This window comes from Eptatretus burgeri, chromosome 8 (genome assembly GCF_056783735.1).
Source record: "Eptatretus burgeri isolate ZD-2024b chromosome 8, Ebu_testis_v1, whole genome shotgun sequence".
Classification (NCBI taxonomy): Eukaryota; Metazoa; Chordata; class Myxini; order Myxiniformes; family Myxinidae; genus Eptatretus; species Eptatretus burgeri.
This window is the reverse complement of record NC_140968.1, coordinates 48,543,086-48,553,823: the sequence shown is the minus strand read 5'-3', so window position 1 is coordinate 48,553,823 and position 10,738 is coordinate 48,543,086. Positions and strand designations below refer to the sequence as shown.

General features: G+C 42.6%; 1 protein-coding gene and 1 pseudogene across 2 annotated transcripts in view; both read left to right on the top strand.

Annotated features, from left to right (window-relative positions):
* The first annotated feature begins 354 nt into the window (after positions 1–354).
* Positions 355–3,671, top strand: LOC147021695 (uncharacterized; annotated as a pseudogene).
* A 1,219-nt stretch (positions 3,672–4,890) lies between these two features.
* LOC147021693 (src kinase-associated phosphoprotein 2-like) overlaps positions 4,891–10,738 on the top strand; it is a 145,781-nt gene continuing 139,933 nt past the window's right edge. The window contains exons 1-2 of one of the 2 annotated variants that reach the window (XM_085891951.1): positions 4,891–5,068; positions 8,238–8,337. In XM_085891951.1, coding sequence (XP_085748077.1) covers positions 5,029–5,068; positions 8,238–8,337 — 140 coding nt within the window. In that variant the 5' untranslated portion in view covers positions 4,891–5,028. The remainder of the gene's footprint in view (positions 5,069–8,237; positions 8,338–10,738) is intronic. The other variant, XM_085891950.1, reaches the window with a different exon arrangement.

Here is a 10,738-nt window from a genome sequence, read left to right as displayed (position 1 = left end):
AACACGGCCGAGTCTGATGACGAGATCGGATCAGAACGGTGAAAGGGGCGGAGCCGGCCGGGGGTGAAATTTCAAAGGTGAAAGAGGGGAGAGCGCTGATTTGGGGCGATGAAGCCAAGCGCCCCCTCCCCTCCGGGCTATAAAAAGGCGCGTTTCAACGCCGAGAGGTGGTTGGTCGTTGTTGGTCATTGTTGGTTGGTTGTTGGTCGTTGTTGGTTGGTTGTTGGTCGGTGGAGGGAGTCGAGTTGGGGAGTCCAGTTGTTGGTCGTGTTGGTTGTTGTTGGTCGGTGGAGGCAGTCTAGTGGAGTTGACAGAAGAGTTCGGCTGGGCCGTTGGAGTCAGCAGTGGAGTCGGGAGATGGGAGAAGCTGGCAGTTGAGTTGCAGCCGGAGAGAAGTCGCCAGCAAGCTACGTAATGTTCCGAGCGATCGTGCCCCGAGTCGGTCGAGCGACGCTGAGGAGTGAGCGGGCTCTTAAAGAGCATCAACTCGAAAAGAGCAAGGCCCATTCGCTCCTCTGAAACGTCATCGGCCAGGCCCGATCGACCAGGCCACGGGGAAGGCCAAGCGACCGAGGAGGGCTGCCCGCCAAGCTGCTTGAGCCGCTTAAGCGACTAACGCATTTGGTGACACCCCCCAGTGAAAAGAGACATACGGAGGGTCGCCGACCAAAAGACCCATCAAGTCGCCACAAGGGCGACGAGGTAACCTACCCGGCCTCTCGGAGCTCCTTCGGTCATCCCAGCTCCGACGAACATTAAAGGCTTATGAGCACAGTTCTTTCTTACTTTCTGGGGTTTTTTCATGGAAGTCTGCGATGCCTTGTCTCCCAAGTATAACTGATTAAGTGCATGTACATAATAAATAGATATCGGCTGTAGGTTTTTACTTGTGTCTTGTCCCCTACCCCCATTCATTGCATTGCTTACATGTGCAAATAAATGTTCCCTATTTTTGAATGTCACCTGCTCGTTGCGTCCCTTCCTCCATTGACTGCCATAATTGCGTTCGGAATAATTAGCTGGCTGATTATAAGCCGATAAAACGTACATCTGGTCCGACGGGGCTTGGCGATAAAAACTGCTCGGCAATCGCAAATGGAACGAGCTGCTTAAAGCGGCTTGTTTTCGTGCAGGTTCCGTTGAGGTATAAATCCCCGGCATTTCTGTCTGTGCGAATAATTAGGTGCATCAACAATTCGGCGATCGACCCTGTAGCACGTGGACAGAAGAGTTGGCTGGTTTATGGTGTGGTTAAAAACACCCGTAGCTGGGTTTCAGTGTTGATCCGAAAGCTGCGACGACATTGCTCGTTCGGTGGGCGCGCGGCCGCAATTGAGCTAAAGGTGGTAGCCCGCATGCCGGGCAGGCGAGAACCCACAACACTGTTGTCAGGACGTGGGATTCAAATTCATCCTCCTCCAAACTAAATTAACGGAACTGGATCAAGGGTGTGCGAGGCGACCCTCCGGTTCCATTAAATTCAGAGCGTTCAAATTTATTATTTCCGATACGCAAAATGGCAGCTCAAGGCGAGCAGGCGCAGGGTGGTTTAGAGTATGAGTTAATAGAATCTTTGGCTCAGGACGAAATCACAGTGCAGGACTCCGTTATGCAGGTTGACTCTTCCCTGCAAATATATGCAGAGACTGAAATGGGCGCAGTGGCAGGGGCGGCGGACGGACGCCCCCCACGTGCGAATCCGCCCACGGAGCGGATGATGGAAATGTTTGAGGCGTTGATGAGCGAGATGAAAACAAATTCACGTGAAATGAAAGAAAACGCACGCGAAGCGAGCAACAAAATGGGAGCGATGGATTTGAAACATGTTGAGTGAGCGAAGGCGTTGCCAATCGACCGCAGTACGTCGAGAGTGGAGAAGGTAATTGAGGTGAATTGAGGCCCGTCGAGGCTTCACGACGAGGGCTTGCGTCGTGGAGTAAATGCTATAACGCACCGCCTGCATGGCTCCGATGAAGTGTCCGTTCATTGTGTGTGAGGCTGGAGATGGCGGTGGCTGCATCCTGAGCTCTTTTTCTTCCAGCCAGGCCATCATCGGGCCCGAGGACAATCCCTTTGCTGATTACATGTTGATGGAAAACGAGGAGGAGTTTGAGAGGCAGGTGGAGGAAGAATTTTGAGAGGAAGAGTTCATGGAGGAGTGTTTCCGTGAAATGGTGGAGGAAGAATGGAAAAAAAAGCTATGTGAAGAAAAGAATAAAGTAGAGTGGTTTACCCATTTCTTGGAACATGAGAAGAGTGAACTGAACAAAAGAATAGAGGAGGAGCAAATTAGTAATTCCCAGAATAGAAAGAACTTGGAGGAAGAATGGGAAACAAAGCTGGAAGAGGAAAAACGGAAACACGATTTGGAATTGAAACATCTGAAGAAAGAGGTAAGATCAGGCAATCAGATAAGGGAGAGCCTGGAACAGGATATAAAAACAGGAGAGAAATCTCTGGAGCAAAGGAAGGAAGAATTGTTGGAAAAGTCAAGACAGTTTGAAGAACTACAGGGAGAAATGAGGGAAGTAGAGTGGAGTACCCATGAGTTGGAACAAGAGAAGTGGGAACTGAACAAAATAATAGAGGAAGAGCGAATTAGTAACTCCCAGGATAGAGAGAACTTGGAAGAAGAATGGAAAACAAAGCTAAAAAAGGAAAAATGGGAACACGATTTGAAATTGCATCAACTGAAGAAAAAGGTGAGATCAGGCGATCAGATAAGAGGAAGCTTAGAACAGAAGATAAAAATAAGAGAGAAATATCTAAACAAGCCGGTAGGCGACATGGCTGCTCGCTCTAGATGGAAAGCTGGCCGACGCGACTCGCCGATATTCATGTACATGCTATCAATCAATTTAGCACAATAAATATGATTATCACAGCCCTCTTAGTTTGCACCCAGAAACCCGCCTTGTGAAATTTCAGGCATGTTTCCAAAGAGACTTCAACAAATGGCAGCCCTGGTAATTCCATTTATCTATTCGCTAAAGATTTTATTTTTTTATATGATGCTGTAAGACATTCTCCTTGGGCACAAAAAAACAGGTCCCTCGGAGGTCCAGTTTCGGAGGTATTGATTTTTTTGTACAGTCCACAATAAGTGTACGATGTACAATAAAGTATTTTAGCTGTTGCTTAGCAACGGAGATGTGCATAGCAACCATTCATTTTTGTGTACATGCTAGCCACATTGTACACATTTCACCCAAGTTTCATCAAAATCAGACTCTTTGTCTTAGAGATATTCACAATTAACCGTTTCTGAAATGTTCGACATGTACTCGCCCAAAACCTATCTCCTCCTACAAATATTTTTCGTTAGGGCAGCAACTTGTCATGAAGAGAACTAGATAGATTGCGCACAGAACTCTAAGCTTCGATTTTTTGATTTTTTTTTGATTTTTAAGATTTTTTGACCACTTTAAAGGGCCGTTGCTATGCCGTTGCTAGGGCCCGGGGTCCCATATTCGAAAGCACACGATTCCCAGAAATATTGGTCCTACCTACCAAATTTCATTGGAATCGGTTGAGTGGTTTAGCCCCTAGGCTTGACCAAAGTTTCGTGGACAGACAGACAGATGGAAATGTCCAGAATAAGGGTGCTCTAAGAGCAGCCAAAAAACTAAAGGAATACGGTAAGACGGTGGACAAAATGAGGAAGGAAGAATGTGAAAGAGGTGTGGAGATGAGAAAGGAATTGGAAAAAAAAAGCTCCTGAGTTACGGAAACACCAAAACAAAGAGACGGGATTACAAAACGAGCTGAGGATGTTGAGAGAGGAAAGAGAGAGAACGGAGAATGAAATGTTGAGGAACCACACTGTGCAGATTGAACAGTTAGAAGCAGAAGCAAGATTAAAGAATGAGATGCAAGAAATGTATATATATATATATATATATATATATATATATATATATATATATATATATATATATATATATATATAAACTCCCACAGTCTTCGAGCCAAAAAAGCTGCATAAAGCAACCAAGAAAAGCTACACAAGGTAAAACCTTTGCTGCTTCAAACAAACCCGACCTGGGTCCCTCTTCAGCTTCAGGCAATCACAAGTAGTATATACATGCAAATCTCATTGTTGTATGCACCTCTCAGCCACCAGACCGGTTTCATGACTTGGTGAGTCATCAACGACAGTGTAGACAGAAATGTGCACCACTGAGGCTCCTCAGCATGTACCATGTGCAATGCAAATAACAGTTAACATATAAATAACAAGACCCAATCACATCTCTCACCCGTAATTGGAGAGAATAACCAATCAGCTCTCACCTAATCAATTACACCAGGTGACATCTGAAAATCATAGAAAAAACAACCAGTTGGTCCAATCTCAATGCATACATGCTGGGCGTACCCAGGGTCAGGTCATGGGAGAAAACAAAATTCTCCATGTATGTGTGTGTACACATCTGAAAATCAAAGAAAATACAAAAGGACAACATGAGACTGCTCGACAACATGCAAATCACGAGAAATCGACCTTAAACAAGGAAATGAGTCCATTTTGCCCAATATTGCCAATATTTCGCCCAATGGTGCACTTCCGGGTTACTTTTTGCTTCAGCTTTAAGCATTAATTATCTCAATGTTTTACAAAAGTCTAAATAACCCGATCTTGATCGGGTGACCCAAGTTGTCCATGTATATATTGAACTGCTTCCAAACAGCATTTCTTGGTTCCAATAACTTTTTGAACGTCTCACATGTGATCGTAAACTCCAGCATGGCTCGCGTGTGCATCCGTTAGCCCAGCTCGTTCCCATCACAACACCGTGCCAGGGAGGCTGCTTGCATTTCGAGATCTGTAAAAAGGATGGATTTGAAAGCTCAACAGAAACGAACACCTCCCTCCAAACATACCAACAACAGCGTTTCTGACCGCCTGGTTTTTGCGGTCATTTCCGGCAATGCTCGTGGTTTTGTTATGCCAGCGTTTTGTGCAGCACGGTTCATCTCGTTTCATTGCGTCCCTCATTTCTCTCCAACTCCTGTCCAGTCTAAACGATGCAAGCAACGTGTATCGCCCTCGTCACCGTTCTACAAGGTAGAGTTCAAATGTTTACAAAGAGTTATTAGAAGTTTAAACTCTGCTGTTACAGCTAAACCTTCCGACTGATGAAGTGTGGATTTGTGTTCTGGACTGTATGTATGTGTGAAAGCATTGATCCACAAGCAGATATCCCTCACTTAACATTTATACAATATATACACTTATCATTTATTTAATTGGCCAGCTTAATTTAATTGAAGAACACTAGGTTGGTGTTAACGTCATTCATTACCTGCAATAACATTTTAAAATAGGGGCAACACCTCTGGGCACTCATCTGGTAGAATAATGATACTGAGGAGGAAGTCAATGTGGAACAGAATCAGCAAAATAGGCCAATGAACCAATGTTGTAGCAAATACCTATTGTGAGGGACAACCTCCCCCCCCCCCTCCCCTGTAAATCTCCTTTGACCCCAATTTTTGAAATAGTGTGAACAATCTTTGGTACATCACGGGTGATGAAGGCTCGTCAAGTTTCATCGGAATTGTATGCGCCGTTCCTGAGAAGAAAGCAAATACCCCTTTAAGGGGGGGGACCCCTGGTAAACTCCCTCCATCGACCCCCTTAGACCCCGATTTTATTTTATGTATTTTTTTTACATTTTAATGTCGTGAACAAACTTTGGTACGTCAAGGGTGTTGAAGATTGTGGTCAAGTTCCATCTGAATTGCATGTGTAGTTTCTGAGAAGAAAACAAATACCTATTTTGGGGAGCAAGCCTCGTTGGCCCATTTTGGGTCCGATTTTTTTTTTGTTGTTGTTGTTGTTATGCCATGAACAAACTTTGGTATATACTGGGTGATGAAGGTCGTAGGAAAGTAAAATCATAATTGTATGTGCAGTTTCTGAGACAAAGTTGCAAGTATTTGTGGATGGACGGACCGACCGACCGAGGGACGATGCGCTATCCCATAAGCTCCCCGGAACTATGTTCCAGGTGAGCTAAAAATGAACGCTGTCAATTTATAACTTTGCAATATATTTGTATTTATCTTATACATTATACAGTGTTTCTAAATCAATATTTTTGCATATTTTGTACAAAATTAATAAACTATTGATGACTTCTAGTGAAGGGGATTGAAAAGTTTTGAGGATGAGATGCCATCATTCATTAAATACCAATCTGTTAACACTATTTTTCCATATTTGTGGAAGTAATTAATATAAACTATATTTGAAAATTATTATTTAAAGGCCTTCGTTCAACAGGATAGTGTAGCGGTAGCACACTTATTTGTGAGCTGTATAGAATCTGGGTTTGATTCCCAACCGAACTAAAAACTGTGAATTTAGGGCTTCGCAGGCAGGGAGTTGGATTACAAAGTACATCGTCTATTGGATGGATGTTAAACTGAGTGACCCGTGTACCAGCATTATTTGCATGCTGGAGTTCTGCCCAGAGGCAGGTCCAGATGCCAAAAGGGTTTATTGGCAAGGGTTATGCTGGGTGGTTTTCCGTTTCCTTCCCAGCCATAGTTAGGGCAGGAATTTGGCCAAGCCATCAGTGAAAGCTCACCTACTCTTCACGAACACGGTTGGATCTTTAATGTCCACCAACTAATGCTGGCAAATGGGACTCCCGTTCCGAGGGACGGCACACACATTGATTAATCACCGTGCCTGTGAAACACCGGGATCACAGTTTTTAGTTGGGTCAGGATTCAAACCAAGTCTCGACAGCTCGGAAGTGAGTACGCCTACTTCTCGATCATCCTGCCAGCCCCTACCAGCTTGAGTTGAATGTTAATGATCCCACGGTGTCTTTGACAGAGAGTAGGCAAGTTATTATATCCTTGGCATCCCTGGCAAGCCAAAAAACAAAACAAAACAAAAAAACAAAAACAAAAAAAATACAATTTTTTTTCCTTCATTAATTAGAAAGTTTATTTTTTATTTTTTGCATTTTCTTTCCTCGATCTTGGGTTGGTGTGGTGTTCGCACAGGCATGATGGGCTGAATGGCCTCCACCTGTGTTGGATTTTCATGTTGTCCTTGTTATCCTGAACAAATTTCAAATAAATCTTTGACTCTACCTTCTACCCTCTCCCCTCTACCCCACTCCACTTTCTCTATTTCGAAAACAGTTGTCCCTCAAAGAATATTCAAAATGAAATTATCAAAAGTTACATGCAGTGGACTGAACATTACAACAATGACAGTTTGTGACGTAGCAGAATTCTTCATTGAAGTTATATTATTTTGTGGCAGAATCTAATTTTTTTTTTACAATATGATATGTTTTATTAGACTGGCAACAATAGTATAGAGGTGTACACACTTGCATCTGACCAGTCTAGCCTGGGTTCGAATCCCAAACCAACTATACACTTTCACCCAGGTGTTTTGCATAGATATACATCAATGGATATACCGTCCATCGGATGGACATTTAATTGGGCGTCCCATCTGTCAGAATTAGTTGGTGGATGCTCAAAATCCTATGGTATTCTTCAAGAAGATTAGGCAAGCACCCTGACCAAATTCCAAATACCTGTTCTAACCTACTTAGTTGAGCTTCAGACCGTGCCAGCTGAATCGTGAAGGATTTGAGCCAAAATATTTTTTTGGCCATCCCCACTACAAGGTGGAAATAATAATGGTCATTAAAGAAAGCAAGACATATGTTTTGTTATCAAAGTATAACAGTTAATAAAACCCATCATTCAAATTGTTCACTGACACACACGACACAAGCCTTGACGAGAACAGCACTCGATAGAGCGCATACCTCCGCCAGGCTGAACAGTTTACATTTTGTATCCCACTGATAGGCTGGATCTGGATCCGGACCTAAACTGAAATCGAATCGGCTTGTTCTTGTCACCGAACCAACTCATCCATCCTAGTTTTGTCGTAACAAGTCCACAACTTTTTGAGATGGTGAAGAATCTCTCAATGGTGAAGAATCACTTAAAAAATTAAAAATTCTCATTTCCTTATTCAGATAGTCACCAAAATCTAATCAATTCTTCCTTGGCACACACCCAACCTCTCCACAAAATTTTGTCCGAATCCATTCACAACTTGTTGAGATATCCTGTTCACAGACAGCTGGACAGGGGGTGAAAATGTAGCCTCTGTCCACCTTTGGTGGCGGAGGTAATAAAGTCTCTATTCTACTAACTTTCATCCTCATCACTGTGTGTTATTTTTATAGACTGCGTAATCTTCCTTGAAGACCTTAAGAATGAGAACCTGAGTAAGAAGGTGAAAGACAGGAGAGAAGCTTTGATCAAGGATATCAAACAAGCCACAAGGTAAGACATGTCACAATGGAAAATTCAATCTTTCAGTTGTATTTTTGTGTTCAATTACGTCTCACTCATGTGGAAATACTGGTCAAATAGTATTATTATTTATCGTTTTTGTGATTATTATTGCTCTCATTAAAATTTTATAACTGTAATGATGATGACAACACAAAATATTGATATATTTTAGCACATTTTGACACATTCATTCTTGGGGAATAAGTTTCTGCCCAAAACTACTCTCGACATACACGATGAACTGATATAGGTGATAATGAAATGCTCAGATGTTTGATTTTAAATTACCCAGAAATAAGTCACGAATAAGCACTAAAATGTTCTTAAAAGAAATAGTAATGCAAGAAATATTATATGCCTTAAAGTATAAAACATTGCAATGTTGTGCACATCAGTGAGCATGAGGACAAGTGTCAGTGAGATTACTCCATTTTCTAAAATTAAAATATAAGAGCTATAGGAAGTTGGAACCTGCCTGTACTAATATTATGGAACACAAAACAATCAAGAATACAAATCCACATTGAGGACAAGCTCCGAAAACACAGCTTGAAAGGGGATGGTAAAGTGTCCTGCCCCGTGCCAGGGCGAACCACATTTTATCAACACGCACATGGTATGAGAGGGTAAAGTGGTAAAACGTATATAAAGAAATAAACAATTCAAGGTGGTATGTCGGTCGTTAAGATGGTAAAGAGTTTATCCATAAATCAACAATTTAAAGTGGTATATTTGTAGTGATGGTACAGTGCATAATAATAAATAAATAAATAATTCCCAGTGGTATGTAGATTGCGGTGAAGGTAGAGTGCATAAAAATATATAAATCAATCAATCAATGAAAACTTTTACATTGGTTGTGTAGATGGTAAAGTGTATATGAGTAAATATATAATGAAAGGTTGTGTATTGGAAATGCAAATTGTAAAGCGTATTAAATAAATAAATGTGTTATGTACTGTAAATTGTGGTGATGCTAAAGTGTACGCTGTATAAATAAATAATTAAACAATTCAAGGTGGTATGTATGTAGTGGTGATTGTAAAGTGCATACAAATAAATGCAGAAATCAAAGTTTGTGTTGGTAGTGAGCTGGTAAAGTGTATCTAAATAAACTAGAATGGCACTCGGTAGAGCGCATACTCGTAAGCCAGGCTGAGCAGTTTATGTTTTGGATACCACTTTCTAGCAATAGTAACTTTCCCCAGAGAGGGGAAAGTTTAAGTTAATCTATCAATATAAATTATATTTCATGAACTTTAAAAAGGTCAATTGTGTTGTTCTCTTGGTTTCACGTGGAGCCAAAGCTCTGAACTACTTTTCCCGCCCACCACAAAATGGTGGTGCAACATCGGGTGACGGAGGTTGGATTTGTCTCAAAAAGGTGCAAAATATCCTGGTTGCAAAATAAAATTTAACATCAATATTACTCATGCTTGTTCTTCCGTCATGTCAAAATTGAATGTTGAGCTTTTCAATGCAGCATGAGAAGCAGCCACCATAAACGGTAGACAGACGAACACACGGACAGACACCACGGTTCACAATATATAATGAATGACTTCCCTTCTAAGGAACTTCAACACAGAAAGAAACCATTCGGTCCATTAAGCCTGTATAATGGTTGCCAACCTCTCAGTTTTTTGTGTACAGAGTCAAGGCTTGTGGAAGAGCTAGAAGACAAAACGGATCAGGATACAAAAGGACAAAAGGAAGCAGAGTGAGGGTAGGGGGGGAACACTGACAGTGGAGCTGAAGGACAAAATGGAGGGAGGAATGAGGTGGACAGGATGGATGCAGAAAGAAATTTCTTCCTCCCCTCCCCCAACCTCCTATTCCCCTCCTCTCTCCCTTCATCCCCTCCCCCCTCCCTTTTTCCCCTCCTCTCTCTCTCCCTCCACTTCTTCTCCCCCCTCTCTCTCTCTCTCTTCCCTCTCCCCTCCCACTCCCCATCTCTCACCCACTCCTTGTCTCTCCCCAAATCCCCTCCTCTCTCCCCCAATCCCTTCCTTTCTCCCCCACTCCCCTCACCTCCCCTTTCCCCCAAACTCCCCTCCATCTCCCCTCTCTCCCCCACTCAGACTAGGTGGTTTTTCATTGATTTCCCAAAAGTAGTTCGGGCAGGAATTTGTAATTTGGCCACAGTGCCGGCAATAACTCACCCATTCTTCGTGAAGGACACTGTGGGGATCTTAACATCCATTAAATAATGTCGGAAGACAGGAGGCCCAGATAAAGAGTAGTAACAACACACACATTCATGATTCACCCAGCCTGTGAAACACCAGGATGACATTTCATAGCTGGTCGAGATTCAAACCCAGGCTAGACAGCTTTGAGGAAAGTATGGGTGGGTACCTCAAGGCCATCCTGTCAGTGGTTATATCTT